Source organism: Monocercomonoides exilis, assembly GCF_001643675.1.
Source record: "Monocercomonoides exilis strain PA203 chromosome Unknown scaffold20-1493094, whole genome shotgun sequence".
NCBI classification, from domain to species: domain Eukaryota; phylum Preaxostyla; order Oxymonadida; family Polymastigidae; genus Monocercomonoides; species Monocercomonoides exilis.
Genome location: NW_027150565.1, coordinates 735,933 through 750,046, shown reverse-complemented (window position 1 = coordinate 750,046; position 14,114 = coordinate 735,933). Strand labels below are relative to the sequence as shown.

Below are 14,114 nucleotides of genomic sequence, written 5' to 3'. Positions count from 1 at the left end.
ACCAAAAACAAAAATTTTCGTTTTATATGGGTATAAAAATAAAAAAAAAAAAAAAAGTTTCTTCCATAATTTTTGAACCTCTGTGACATGAAAAAAGAAAATTGAAACAATGACAAAATGACTGAGAATATTTTGAAGATTTGTTTAAAATTGAATTATTTTATCGTTTCCTCGGTTTTTGAAAAGGCAAAAATATATGACAAAATATTTTTCTTTTAGAATTTTGTTCCATTCGATATTTTCTTACTTTTTTCTCAATTTTTGAAATTTTCTGTAATTTGATTCATCTTACCGGTTGATTGAAATCGATATGATTGCTAAAAAAGTTTGGAATGAATCTCGGTATATTTCAGAATAGCAAAAATTTTGCATTTTATTGTCGATGAATCAACATTAAACAATAAATGATTCTTTCAAAATATCTGATATTCAATTTTGACAATTAGGCTCCCCACAAATATTTTTTTTGACTGGAAATGTCAATTAAAATAACTTTTGTCACATTTTGTCATTGATCGTCAGTGACGGTTAATGACAAAGTGTAAAAAAACTGTTATTTCATATGCCATCAATAAATCTTTTCCGAAGTGGTTTTTAAAGTTTTTGGATGCTTTCGTTTTCATTTGTTTTATTTTATTTTTTGAAATACAGTTTGTGCAAAAAATACCGGACATCGCAAAAAATACCGGACAAGATCGATATCTCAATAACAGCAAGAAGAAAAATTCTGATAATTTTCCTCAATATACATCTCGTCTACACAAACTCATGTGCCATACCAGACTTATAAAATCGCCTCATTCGTACTCAGAGAAAATTATTTTTAATATTTCGGAGAAACTTGAAATCCTATTTCTCCGAAATATTAAAAATAATTTTCTCTGAGTACGAATGAGGCGATTTTATAAGTCTGGTATGGCACATGAGTTTGTGTAGACGAGATGTATATTGAGGAAAATTATCAGAATTTTTCTTCTTGCTGTTATTGAGATATCGATCTTGTCCGGTATTTTTTGCGATGTCCGGTATTTTTTGCACAAACTGTATTTGTTTGTTTGTTTGTTTATTTTTGAGAAATTGAATAGAATATACTTCGGGACAATGAAAATCAAGTTTCTCGACACATTTTGGTGATTATCTTTGATATCAAAACTTTTTTTTGGGACGTTCATTTTTCAAAGGTTGTTCGTCATTGAGAAGAGATTATGTATGCAAACAGAAAATTTAACACAAGCCGTTTAAAGACATGTGCAAAAGCTAAATTTGAGATATAGATGTCTTGAATAAGCCTTTTTATTTTTTTGTATTCTTTTGTTGATATGGGTGATAATTTTTGAATGCATATTTCTTCTATCAAAATTTTCGGTTCGTAAATTTCCCTCGAATATCAAAAAAAGAACACTGAAAAATGAAAAGACAAATAATAGACATCAGCCTCTTTATAAGTGCAGAAAAAATAGTTATTAAACCAGTCATGATGAATTTTGCATTTGAACACAAAATTTCTTCTCAAATACATACAATATTTAAAAAAAAACTCCCCGAAAAAAGTTATGATTTCAAAAATAATCACCCATATTCAGGGATATTTTTGAACGAAAATCTAAAAAAGAAAAAATATGTTATCAAAAATAAACACTCAATAAAATAACGAAAAGAAAAGTTTTAAAAAATATGGTTATTATTACTGACTTTACAATTGTTTTTTGTAATTTCCCTTCTTGTATATTTTTATCAGTTGGAATTGAAATATTATTGAAATATGATAAAACAATTTATACAAGAAATTAGAACAAAATAAACTCTTTCTAATATTTAATCAACATTGAATGAACAGAAATTTCACAAAAAAATTGGAAACTGCAATGCAAACAATGAGTTAATAGCTTTCATCGCGTTGATTGATAATACTATAACATTTATGTGCGTCATGAAAATCCATAAAAATGACAGTCAACAAAGAAAAACTGGAAAAACAATAAGAAATGGTTTTTCACAAATTGATGTGACAAAAAGAATTTATTTTTTAGAGCAAGCGATCCAATCTTATTATTATTGTGCTCAACGTTTTTATCTTCAATTTGTTTTTGTAATTGTGTTTTAAAAAATGAAGAGAAAATCATCTTATCAAGCTGAAACTGTTCTTTCACTCATGAAACTGAAATGATATTTGTATGAATTAGAACAAAATAACCAAAAAAATTAATGAATCTTTTTTTAGATGTTTTCAAGTGTTATGTTTGCAGGATGAATGAAAAAGTCCTCGATTTATAAAAATTTCAATCATTAAAAAAATAAAATAATGTAGCAGAAATGCATAACTAGAGTACGTCGAAACAGAAATTTCATCACGTCATATAAGTTTCGCATCACATTTTTTGCAAATTCAAAATATGTCTGATATTTTTCCATATTTATGATAGGAAATATTTTTCATTTTTCAATTTTTTAAAAATAAATGATTGAAGGAACATAATTTTTCGTTCGTTGGAAGAAAATCATTATAATAATATTCCCGCAAAGTTATTTTTGAAAAAATGTTAATACTGTTGAGTAAGGATTGAAATTTTGATATTTTTAAATAAAAATATTTTTATAAAATATGAATATTTGTTCTTTCCCAGTAATAAATTATTTATATAAAAAATGATTGTTACACTTTTGTATAAGTTTTGTTGACATTTATTAATTTAATGAAAAATTTCAACACTTCCTTTTTAGAAAGCAAATTTGATCGTGAGATAATTAATATTAAGGTCAAGCAGTTTTTTGTTTTATTTTTTTCCTTATGTCATCAGAGGTATTAGATAATATCATTTAAAGATATCATTCAAAATAATATTTTCTATCTCTTTTTGATAAATTAGCTTGTTTTAACAAAAGGAAGTAAAACAAAAACTTATAAGATGATCCAACCTCATTCAGAGGTTAAATTTGACAAAACACCTGTTAAAAGAATGCTTTCCAGCTTTCAACAAGGTCAAGGTTCGGTCGTACCTGCATCTTCTTTGGTTGCGACACATCCAACAAACGTTTCAGCTCCAACTCAAGCTGTTCCACCACCGTCAATCGCGACCTCAAAGCAGAAAAAAATCAAAGAAACTGAAAGTGGACTCTTATTTCGTCAAAAACTTTTTTTGACACAAAAAGAAATGATGGTCGAAACAGGGAAAATGATTAGAGCGCAAGGTTCTGCTTCTTCAACGAAACCTGTTTCTGTGGAAGAAGCTGTTCACTCACGAGCTCCTCCAGTTGTTGATAATACACCAAAACTACCTAATGAAATCCCACCAAATGCTTTATATTCTCCTGCATTTTTGGCTGCAGCCAGTCAACCTTCTGTTCAAAACGAAATAGTTAAGCAACAAAAAAGAATCGAACGAGATCGAACGCTAACAGCCGGAAATGCAACTTCTCCTGCAATAACGGATCGATCATTCACTCAAAAGCTTGGCCTTCCACAATCGACAACAAATTATTTATCAACTTCTACTTCATCAAAAACGAAACAAGGGGCATTTGCTAGTTTGCCTCCACCATCTAAATTTACTGGTGAGGATAGCGATGATACTCCAGGGTCATCAGCTACAGGATCCGCAAATCCAAATTCAACAGCAGCAAGGCTAAAGGAGATGCTGATTCCATCTCGTTCAAGGCCAAGGCCCATTGCATCTTTTCCTGAGCCGATGTATGTTGACTATGCAGAGTTCTTTGCTACAACAGGAACGCCACTGCAGGCGCCAAAGAGGATGGATCCGCATGTTGTCCGAGAAAAGAAGAGAAAAGGGAGCAGCTCGGACAGTCAAAGCAGAAACGAGAAAAGTGTTGAAAAGATGACAGAACGAGACTTCGGAGGGAGTGGAAAGCAGAAAGGTCGCGAGGTTGATAGGCTTGCCACTATGCTGACAGGCGATCTGGCTGGGTCGACGCAGAAGAAGGATCTGTCAGGCACGTCGACGTCGACATCAACGTCTGGAGCGATGTCTCAGCAGCTGTCAAGTGCATCACACGCAGCCACCACTCAAGGCACCATCAAGGACTACTCGTTCTTGGCTGAGACGACCCGGCGGCTGGGCGAGTCGCGCTCGGAAGCTGCGTCTCTGTTTGGCCTGGGGATATTGTACGACAACGAGGCGATGTACAAGAAGAGCATCCCGTGCTACGAAAGACTTTGCCTCCTCAGCCGGCGGCTTTGCGATCAGCAGGGAGAGGCATGCAGGAATTGATTTTGTGACTTATTCTTATTCAATTTATAATTTTTCAATTTTTTTGAAATATCTGTTGATCTTCAATGAAATACCAACACATTTCATAAAATTGACTATTTTCTTCTTCTTTTTACAGGCACTTGCGTTGAATGCGCTGGGCAATGCATACTTTTTCTTGTCAACACCAGAATCACTTCAAAAGGCGCTTGATTGCTACGAGCGTCATCATTCACTTGTCTCTACACCTCCTTTGCCAAATGGCGCAGACGATGGTCAATATGGTGTGGCTACAACGATCTCTTTTCAAAAATATCTTTCTTTTTTTTTTTATAACTTCTATTAATATTGGAAAATTTAATTTAATTTTTTATTTTTCTATTTTGTTTGCGATTTGATTTGCTATTCCTTTTTCCATTTAATTATTCTTATTTTGTTATTTTCAATAAAATATTTTAACTGTATATATATTTTTAACACTATCTTTCCCCTTCTCATCAAAAACCGACTATGCAACAATACTTCTTTCTATGTTTCAGCTGCACCATTATCTTCTTTCTCCTTCAAATCACGCGATCGCTTCATTGCACTCTCCAATCTCGGACTCATCCATGCGACGCTGGGAGAGTACGAGACAGCCTCTTTGTATCTTCAGAAGGCGCTCGGCGAGCTTGTCGAGACCGAAGACATCGCAGACAGTGCTGAGGGAGAAGAAGAAGGAGGAGACGAGAGCGGAGAAGGAGTGCTGGGCAGCTCGAAGAAGAGGGCAGGAGAAGCCATGCAGACTAAGAGGCGCACCATCAGCAACGAGGACGAGCTGCGGACGTTGGGGATGCTGACACAGATTGAAGACTATCTGATGCGCCACCGCGAGGAGGAAGGCGGGGCAGACGGAGAGGACCCCGGGATGCCTGCCGCTATTCTCCGGCCGTGTCTTGACAGGCAGCTGCAGCTGTCGTTACAACTGAAAGGAACACAGTTAGCCACAAATACAGCAGCCACGCTGCAGATGCTGGCACAGCTGGACTCGGTGGAAGGGAAGACGAAGGATGCAGAGGTGAAATACAACCTGGCAAGGAAAGTGGCACTGGACAGCGGAGATATCAGAGGAGCCAACGCGGCGAAAGTCGGAATGGGAATTGTTGCCGGAAAGGAGAAAATGGAAGAGCTGATGCGCTCGCTGAAGGGGCAAATGCAGCCAAAGACAGAAGGATTTGAATCAAGTGGAGATAACGAGGCTCTTAACAGCAGCAGGCGAAGGATGGAAATGATGGATGAGCCGATTGATGAAATAGAAGAAGATCACATGCAGAAGATTGGTGATGAAGATGTTCAAGATGATATTCAAGAAACAGAAAATACAGATCTTAAAGGAGAAAGCTATGAAGAAATGAGTTGAATTTTGTAAACATTTTATTTTTTGTTTATATAAAAGTTAAACACTTCATAATTCTTTTTCAATTTGTCTTTTCAATTAACATGTTTTGTAATTGTGATTACCATTATATTTTTTGTTTGAATGCAAAAATGGAAGAGCTTAATATAGACAAAATAAGATTTGAAGCAGAAATGGATTTTGTTCAATGTCTAGCAAATCCTGACTATTTAACTTGTTTGATTTGATAATTTACTCTTTTTTAAAAAAGAGATCAATTCTTTTTATATTTTGTAATTTAAAATATTTCAGGGTTAGCTCAACAAAAGACTTTTGAAAATCCAGCTTTTATACGTTATCTGGAATATTTACAATATTGGAAAAGACCGGAATATATTTCTTTTTTGATGTTTGATTGATCTTTAATTTATGAATTGATGCACCTTTTTTTCAGGTTTCCACAATGTTTATTTTTCTTAGATAAATTACTTGATCCACAAGTTCGAGAAGCTTTAAAATCAAGTGCAGTTTCTGATATTATAAAGAAACAACAGGTTTGAACATTTTCTTCGAAATTTTAATAATTTCATTTTTTCTCAAAGGATAATATATGGTCATCTCACAACGCAAAGCAAGTTAAAGATATTCAAATATTTGCAAAATTATTGGAGCAACATCAAGCTTTATTTTATTCACAAGCAACTGATAACAGTTCAATTGGAGCTCCATTATCTTCAACTACAACTTCAGCTGAAGAATCTTCACAACAAATTATTTTAGCAAAACCAATTCCTCATCATCCTCCGAATTAATATATTCGCTTTTAAAATTAATTTAAAAGATAACAAGAAATGAACAGATCAATTGACATAAATAAATTAATAAATAAAAAAAGAAACGAAACGAAATAGATTTTGGTAAATAAAAAAATGCAGATCTAAAGACTAATGACGTGAGCGATGTTTCTCTCTATTTTTGTGCTGTGAAGAAGACTTTGAAGTGCGAGATGATGTTGAGGAGTGAGTGTGAGAGTGGGTGTGAGAATGGGAGTGGGATGAACGCTGGCCTGAATGCTTGTGAAATGTCGTGTCTGGTATTTGATCTAGCCCATCATCACTGTTGATCCCCACAAGAGCATCCGGTGCGTACTCGTTGCGTCTGTCTCGATCCCTTTCTCCTTCCCCCGAATCTCCGTAAAATCTCCCATAGCGCCCTCCAATTGCAGCAGGTGTATAAAGCGGAGGGGCTGGTGTATAAGCAGGTGGGCGCGATCTGTCTGAAGGGCGCGAAGAATGAGAAGGAGGCGAAGGGGCAGGGCACTGATACCCCATGTTTGTATGAGTAGAGTAGGTGGATGAGAAGGAGGAGCCAGATATGACTGTCGGAGAAGATGGCCTGGGAGATGCAGGCTGTGCTGAGTATGGATAGGCAGCTGAATACGACACATCAGACACGCCTGATGAATAAGAACTGGCAACAGGAGACGCCGCCAAGCTGTTAGAGGCCATGGTTGTAGGTGAAGGCACCAGAGATTGTGACTGGACTCTTCCAGTGTAATAAAATACTTGTGTTGGCTGTGCCACCTGCTGCAGGTCGTCCCACTCCTGTATGGTCGGGTTATCTCTGCTATATCCTGCGCCCCCGTATCCTCCATCATATCCGTTGCTCGGCTTCATGTCGCCTCTGCCCTGATATTGATGAGGCTGAAGATATATAGAAGCATCGCCTTCTTCTTTCCGATATTTTAGTGACTGCCTCAATCTTGCTTGTTCTCTTTCTCTTTCTCTTTCTCTATCCCTGTCCCTCTGTTTGCGCGTGCCTCGCTCAGCACGCGAGGCTCCGCCTGCACGTTTCGAGATTGGGAATGCCTTTTCGTGCAGTGCCTTCTTCTCCCTCTTCGCTGTGATGGTGTGTACGGACAGGAGAAAGTAGGTAACGAGAAGTGTCACTGTAGGCGAAATCTCAAACAAAAAGTAGAAGAATAAGTAAATTGTGTAGTATATTGACCTATCGTTAAATAATATTTATTTGATTATTGCAAAAAATAAAAAGCAACATGAACATTAATATTCATCGAAGAATTCAAAATGCAACAGCCTCATACCAAGACAATTCATCTGAAACAGCCTTTAACGCAGCTTTCTCGATTAATTGTTGAACAACATTTACATTGAATGTGTAGCACAATACATAACAAAATCTTGCCAGAAATATTGCAAACATTATAAATATCAGCACCAATAATACTATGATTCTTGTTCGAAACGAAACTTGATCCTTTATTCTTCGACAAATTTGAACAAGTCTGACCCAATAAATAAGTATTGATATGAGAATAACAAAGTAATTAACGCAATCGATGATTGAAACCAAGCGATCTCTTGTGAAAGAAGACCCTTGCGCTTCAATTTTCTAATATTCATAGAAAAAAATATTTTTAAAATTCAACAAAAACGAAACTTCTTTCATACTTGAGAGTATACACTGACAACAATAGATCCAGAAAGCAAAATAAGAAACAAAACAATAAATCCAACGGAAAGCCAAGCTTTTGAAGCTCTATTTTTTGCAAATGAGGCAAGAACGGCTGATCCAAGCCAAAGCGCAAGGAGCTGCCAACCCAAAAATATGCCAATACGAGGCAATTGATCACAAACAAGTAGATACCCCAACCGATTGAACGGAAAAGGAATCAAAAAACAAAGACATCTCATGAACAAAAATAGGCTGATAAGCAACAAAAAAGCTTTTTTAGTAAGATTTTTCTTGAGAGTGCTTTTGCTGAACACATATATTATTTCTCTAGTTGTGACAAGTAAATTTATCAAATAAAAACAGAGCAAAATGATGATTGGGAAGCCTCCAGTTCCATAAACAACTAAAACAACAATGACAAGATAATTATGAAAAATAATTATAAAACCTGGACATGACATCGCCAATTCATCTTGCTTGAACGGCATAGAATATCAATTGTTTTAATGATTAACGATCATATACGTTATTTTATTTTTCAAACGTCAGAAAAACCAATAAAATTCTTTCACAAAAACCACTTCGTTCGATGAATTAATAAAAATAATAAATAAACACTAAAAAATCAAAAAAAGATTTTTTTTTGTATTTTAGTAATGATTATTGTATCCATAAAGAAAGAATTGAGATTATTAAAATACTAGATGAAATTGAAGTGTAATACGGTGAAACAATGTGTATTTTTAGTTAGTTGATCAAAGTGCGCTCATGATTTTTTATTCAGGTTTGTCAGCAGGAACCTTTTGATAAAATTGAAAAAAAGTATATTGAAAATTCAAAAAATATCAATAAATATATTTTTGGATATGAAGACGAACAATAAAAAAAAAATAATAATAAAGAAATATCACAAGAAATTTATAAAAATAAAAATAAAAATGTTCAGACTTGTTGAAGTTTTAGATTTTCCAATCTTTGTAAATCTTGAGCTTTTTGTTGAACAATCTTTTCAACAGCGGATATTTGCGTATGAAGGAAAGTTATTTTTCTGTTGAAATATTCAACAGCATCTGGAACAGTTTTTCTTACGAATATTCTGCAACCTATATCACATAACACAGTTTTATTATCTCCAATAGTCCCAGGAACAAAAAGTGATTGCGTAATTGGTACCATTGCCTTTTCGCCTAATGATTTAAAATGAAGATTAAAATCACACAAATTAATAAAATCATTTTAATCCAATTCAGTTTAAAATTTAAAACTATGTAAAATATTTAAATATAATCGTTATTTCGAAACCTGCAGTCTCAGATGTTATAGACGTTAGAGAAAGCTTTGAATCAACAAATTTATTATTAGCAGTTCTTAAAGATCGCAACATTTCGCTTAATTGCTCGATCTCATCGCGAAGTTGCGTTTTCTAAATTGAAAAATAAAAAGTTTATTGGTCACCAATAATTCAATGAATATTTGCGCATACAATTGTAGAAAGTTGTGATTGTGTAATTGTAATAACTTTTTCTGGTTTACCTGATGAAGCAGCAGATGCGGTCATGAAAATTGAAAATAAATAGTTTTGCTGATCTTATGATGTAATTCGTATTGAATAGTTTCCAATTGAAAAATGAAAAATATTCACACTGTTCAAAAATCATTTTTTATTTATGAACAGATGAATGTTGAAAAAAAAAATGAAAAATTGAAAAAGATAATAAAAAATACTATCATCAAGCATTTATTCGGATATTGAACATCATTTTTTTTGCAAGCTTGATTGAGTGGAATTGAATATTAAGCGAATATCAGAAAATTACAAAATTTGAATGAATTATTGTGTTGTATAATATTATTTTTAACGTTTATTTAAAGAACAAATGGCTGCTTCTTCCGATAAGCGCAAATCTCACAGATTCGAATCATTGATGAATTTTCTTGATGATACTGCTGAAGAGTACTTTTTTAAAAAATTTAGTATTTTGAGCATATTTTTTATTTTTTGTGTAGAAAATTTGATGATGCACTGTTAACTCCACGAGACGAAAAACAACAATTAAGTCAATCATCCACTGATAGATTTACAAATGATCTTTCAAATGTTAAGCAGGAAGAACAAGGCAGCAAAGGTTTGAGAGAGAATTTATTTATTGAATTTTTTTTACCATTTTGATAGTTTTCAGTGAGGTTCGAATCAAAATGGATTCAATGAAAGGTGTCATTGAAGAACAGAAAAAAACTATTAATTTACTGAAACAGGCTCTCGACATATCAAGACAAAGAGAAAAAAGCGCTGTGGAGAGATGGTTTGATAAATATCAATTTTAAAAACAAGAGAGTTTTAAAATATCATTTAAAACTTAAAGTCGAGGAGAATCTATAAAAGAGATAGAAGCCTTAAAAAAAGAACATGCTTCAGAAAGCGAAAAACAGTTATCTTTCTTGAAGCAACTTGTTGAAGATAAAAAGAAATTAACTGAAACAAACGAATCATTGGCACAGTCATTTAAGGAGCAAAAAGAACAATTAGAAAAACGGTTGAGACGTGAAAAAGATCGAGTTGATGTTGAGATACAAAGACAACGAGAAATCATGGCTGTTCAAGAAAAAACGAAACGAGAAAAGTGGCAAGCAGCAAAGGAAAAGCAAATCAAAGAGATGACTGCACGTGCGCTGCAACCAGAAATCGAAGGGCTGATAGAAAAACACAAAAGAGACTGTGCTTCTCTTCACGAAGCGAATGAAAGAGAGCTCCGACGGCAGAGGGATGCGCTGGAAGCAGCACACGCGGAAGAGCTACAGAAGGCCAAAACAGATCTTCTGAAGCGAAATCAGGAGGAGCTCGACAAATTGATTGAGTCTATGCGGACAAGGAGTATTGACCTTGGACAGGACTACGAAGAAAGGGTTTGTTGCTTTGTGATACAGTTTTATTGATAAACATTTTTATAACATTAAAAAACTTAATTTTAATTTGAATGATCATAAATTTACTAATATGTTTAAATAAATACTCTTTTATCATTTCCTCTCTCTCTTTTCAATTGAATATTCAATGCCTCATGCAATTTCCCTTCTCCGCAGCTGTCAATTGAGCGTGCCAAGTGGCAAACGCAGATCAATGCGGAAGAGCAGCGGATGAAGGAGACGATTGAGCGGATGAAGCGCGAAGCAGAAGAAGACAAACGGAAGTGGGCAGAAGACGAGGAGCGGCGGGCGAAGATTGCCGAGGAAGATCACCAGAGGCAGGTGGACCAGCTGAACAGAGAGTGGGACGAGAAAGTGACGCTGGCGAGGCTGGTGTCGAAGGAGGAGAAAGAGGAAATCCACGCGAGTGTGATCGAGGCGCTGCAGAAGGAGATGGAGGAGACGCTGGCTGAGGCCGAAAGGCGGTGGAAGGAAGAACACGAGGAGGAAATCGCAGCGCTGGTGGCGAAGATGGAGGAAGAGGAGAGAGAGAACAAGAGGGCGATGGAGGACGAGATCGCAGCCAGAGTGGCGCAGGCGAAGAAAGACGGGGAGCAGGCGGTGGAAGCGTGCAGCGAGAGGGAGAAGGAGTGGAGGGAGCTGAGCGAGCGGCTGGAGGCCAAGCAGAAGGAGGTGGAGAAAGAGAGGGACGAACTGCAGAGGCTGCTGAGCGAGGCGAAGGAGGAGACAGAGAAAGTGGTGAGTGAAGGAGACAAGAAGGAAAGCAGTTTGAACGAGAGGATATTCACACTGAGCTCAGAAGCAGAAGTGCTGAGGAGGAAAGTGAAGGATCTGGAGGCAGAGCACGAAGAGGAGATCAAGAAGTACAAGGAAGACATTGCAGAGCTGAGGAAGAAAGTGGAAGAGGCCGACGAGGCGAAGGAAGAGGCGCTGAAGGAGCTGAGTGAGGAGAACGAGAAGAAGCTGAATGAGCTGGAGGTGTATGTGAAGCGAGCGATAGAGAAGAAAGATGAAACGATTGGGTCGCTGCGGGCGATGGTGAAGGCGAAGGACGAGGAGAAGAAGGAGCTGTCTGAGCTGATGGCGAGGCAGAGGGAAGAGATTGAGGAGATTGAGAAGGCGATGCTGGAGACGGAAAGAGGAAGCTGGAGAGGAAATGGCTATTCGAAAGAAGTGATTGGGAAGAAGAGTTTGAAGGAGAAGAAAAACAGTGGAGTAGCAGAGAAGAAAGGGAAGGAGAAGGAATGGAGGAAGTATTTGGGTAAAGAAGAGAAAAGCAAGAAAAGTGCGTTTGATAGCGATGATGATGATGATGATGATGACAATGATGGAGTTGATAATGGTGAAAGAGAAGAAGATGAAGATGAAGAAGGAAAGAAGGAATCGCACATTTGCCTTGATTTTGATGTGACTTCTGCTTCTGGAATTATCAGAGCTCTGCTGAAGGAGCAGGAGAAGGAAAAAGAGACAGAAAAATCAGAAAAAGCAAAAGAAGAAGAGGACGAAACAGAAAATGAAGAAGATATCTACAATGATAACAACTATGAAAAGAATAATGAAGATGAAAAGAAAAACAATAAAATTGGATATTTAAGCAACAAAAGTGAGAAAGAGAAAGAGAAAGGGAGAAAATACAGCACAGGCAAAGAACCAAGGAATATCACAAGAGAATCAGAAAAAAGCAGAAATGAAGCAGAAGAGCAGACACACTCGCTGAACGAACCGTCTCGTTCAAAGCCTTCTTTTCCTGCTTCTCGATCAACATTCGGTCAAAAGCCCACTTCGTCTGTGAGAACTTTGCCTTCTTCTTCTTCTTCTTCTTTATCCTCTTCCTCTTCTTCTTCTTCTTCTCTGTTCTCAGCAGCATCAAAACCACGAACCAGCCCTCAACCATCAACCTCCAATTCATTTATTTCTCATTCACCTTCTGGTTCATCATCTACGTCATCATCGTCGTCATCATCATCATCATCTTCTTCTTCATCAACTCCAACCCCATCCTCTTCCACCCCTTCCTTCTCCACTTCATCCACATTTCAGCCAGCCACTCCTCACAAGTTGTATTCTCCCAAGCAAACTTCCCGTTTCTCCCCCGGCTCAGCCATCACCCCTCCCTCACAAAACACCCGAATGAATTCTTCTGCCAGCTCATCTTTCTCTTCATCAGCGTCTCTGTCAGCCTCTCCCTCTGACATCAGCACCTCTTTCTCCTCTCCTTCTCGCGCTGATTCCCCGTTCCACACGTCGTATCTGCCTACAATTCAGTCATTGTCCTCTGAAAAGTCACAAAACAATGAGTCTTTTCAAAGCAATACGCAAACATCAGCTGTGGGTTCTTCATCTGCGTTGAATAGAAACACGGCTGATGAGCCGGTTGATGACTTTCTTTCTGCTTTGTTTCCTTCTTCTTCTTCTTCTTCTTCTTCTTCCTCTTCTTCTTTATCATCATCTTCTTTGTCTTCCTCTGAATCGTCACATCCCTATTCTCCTCATTTCAGTTCAGCCCATCGCTCTTCCACTTCATTCACTTCCTCTTCCTCTTCTTCTTCTTCTCATTCTCCTTCTTCTTTTTCACAAGACCCCATCTCTGAAAGACATTCTTCAAGCAGCTTCCCTTCAACCAGATCAACAGCACTGTCAAGACCTCTCACATCACGTCGCCCTTCCTCTCCGTCTCGTCCTCTTTCTCCTTCAAGCCATTCTTCTTCTTCTTCTACTAATTATTCTTCCTCTTCCTCTTCTTCTTCTTCTTTCTCACAACCAGGATCTTCAGATCTATCAAGAACAAACAGTGCCCGTGGCGGGTTTCGCCCTTCGAAGAAGCTGAGAGAGCCAAACAGAACAGGAACAAGAGCGTCTTCTGATGCTGCCTCTTCATCTCCCTCTGCATCGCTGTCGCTCACTGGTACTCAAATATACCCTTCGTAGTTTCTTTGTCTTTTTCTTTAATGTTTTCTTTTTATTTCTTTTTATTTTTCTGTTTTTATTTTCTATTTCAGTTCGATGAAACTTTGGAATTCATAACAACCATTTGAACTTTAAAAAATATCTTGAATTAATTTAAGAAAATGTTTCAGACATTTCGAAAAAAAAAATCAAAGTTTTCATATGAAAAATCGAACTTTTAATCTTTC

The 14,114-nt window shown here is 36.6% G+C and overlaps 5 protein-coding genes across 5 annotated transcripts; 3 read left to right on the top strand and 2 right to left on the bottom strand.

Moving 5' to 3' along the window:
• Positions 1-2,775: 2,775 nt before the first annotated feature.
• On the top strand, positions 2,776-5,701 carry MONOS_210 (uncharacterized protein). The gene is made up of 4 exons (XM_067871998.1): positions 2,776-2,800; positions 2,868-4,211; positions 4,345-4,489; positions 4,745-5,701. The coding sequence occupies exons 1-4, from the start codon at positions 2,789-2,791 to the stop codon at positions 5,602-5,604; spliced, it is 2,361 nt and encodes a 786-aa protein (XP_067728145.1). The 5' UTR covers positions 2,776-2,788; the 3' UTR covers positions 5,605-5,701.
• A 31-nt stretch (positions 5,702-5,732) lies between these two features.
• MONOS_209 (putative mediator of RNA polymerase II transcription subunit 31) lies at positions 5,733-6,392 on the top strand (the record flags this gene model as incomplete). Its single annotated transcript, XM_067871986.1, has 4 exons — positions 5,733-5,817; positions 5,893-5,989; positions 6,035-6,134; positions 6,183-6,392. The coding sequence occupies 4 exons, from the start codon at positions 5,733-5,735 to the stop codon at positions 6,390-6,392; spliced, it is 492 nt and encodes a 163-aa protein (XP_067728144.1).
• A 53-nt stretch (positions 6,393-6,445) lies between these two features.
• MONOS_208 (uncharacterized protein) lies at positions 6,446-8,560 on the bottom strand. The gene is made up of 4 exons (XM_067871975.1): positions 8,504-8,560; positions 8,052-8,458; positions 7,685-7,992; positions 6,446-7,587 (listed from the first exon to the last, which is right to left on the bottom strand). Exons 1-4 carry the CDS (start codon positions 8,541-8,543, stop codon positions 6,525-6,527), a joined length of 1,818 nt encoding a protein of 605 aa, XP_067728143.1. The 5' UTR covers positions 8,544-8,560; the 3' UTR covers positions 6,446-6,524.
• Positions 8,561-8,691: 131 nt separating this feature from the next.
• On the bottom strand, positions 8,692-9,645 carry MONOS_207 (putative Prefoldin alpha subunit). Its single transcript, XM_067871964.1, has 4 exons — positions 9,539-9,645; positions 9,358-9,478; positions 9,004-9,242; positions 8,692-8,855 (listed from the first exon to the last, which is right to left on the bottom strand). The coding sequence occupies exons 1-4, from the start codon at positions 9,611-9,613 to the stop codon at positions 8,832-8,834; spliced, it is 459 nt and encodes a 152-aa protein (XP_067728142.1). The 5' UTR covers positions 9,614-9,645; the 3' UTR covers positions 8,692-8,831.
• A 287-nt stretch (positions 9,646-9,932) lies between these two features.
• On the top strand, positions 9,933-14,026 carry MONOS_206 (putative centrosomal protein of 131 kDa; the record flags this gene model as incomplete). Its single annotated transcript, XM_067871956.1, has 5 exons — positions 9,933-10,009; positions 10,063-10,181; positions 10,229-10,358; positions 10,419-10,959; positions 11,137-14,026. 5 exons carry the CDS (start codon positions 9,933-9,935, stop codon positions 13,906-13,908), a joined length of 3,639 nt encoding a protein of 1,212 aa, XP_067728141.1. The 3' UTR covers positions 13,909-14,026.
• Positions 14,027-14,114: the final 88 nt, after the last annotated feature.

What these genes read in the sequence shown, in the direction of transcription:
- MONOS_210 (XM_067871998.1), top strand. An exon ending in TTTGCGATCAGCAGGGAGAG is followed by an intron (nt 4,212 to 4,344) that starts GCATGCAGGAAT and finishes TTCTTTTTACAG; the next exon opens with GCACTTGCGTTGAATGCGCT. An exon ending in CGCAGACGATGGTCAATATG is followed by an intron (nt 4,490 to 4,744) that starts GTGTGGCTACAA and finishes TCTATGTTTCAG; the next exon opens with CTGCACCATTATCTTCTTTC.
- MONOS_208 (XM_067871975.1), bottom strand. Translation starts at nt 8,543, where the DNA reads ATGCCGTTCAAGCAAGATGAATTGGCGATGTCATGTCCAG. An exon ending in TTGTCAGTGTATACTCTCAA is followed by an intron (nt 7,993 to 8,051) that starts GTATGAAAGAAG and finishes TATGAATATTAG; the next exon opens with AAAATTGAAGCGCAAGGGTC. An exon ending in GTTTCAGATGAATTGTCTTG is followed by an intron (nt 7,588 to 7,684) that starts GTATGAGGCTGT and finishes ATTTAACGATAG; the next exon opens with GTCAATATACTACACAATTT.
- MONOS_207 (XM_067871964.1), bottom strand. Translation starts at nt 9,613, where the DNA reads ATGACCGCATCTGCTGCTTCATCAGGTAAACCAGAAAAAGTTATTACA. An exon ending in AATCACAACTTTCTACAATT is followed by an intron (nt 9,479 to 9,538) that starts GTATGCGCAAAT and finishes TTTTCAATTTAG; the next exon opens with AAAACGCAACTTCGCGATGA. An exon ending in AAAATCTAAAACTTCAACAA is followed by an intron (nt 8,856 to 9,003) that starts GTCTGAACATTT and finishes TTTTATCAAAAG; the next exon opens with GTTCCTGCTGACAAACCTGA.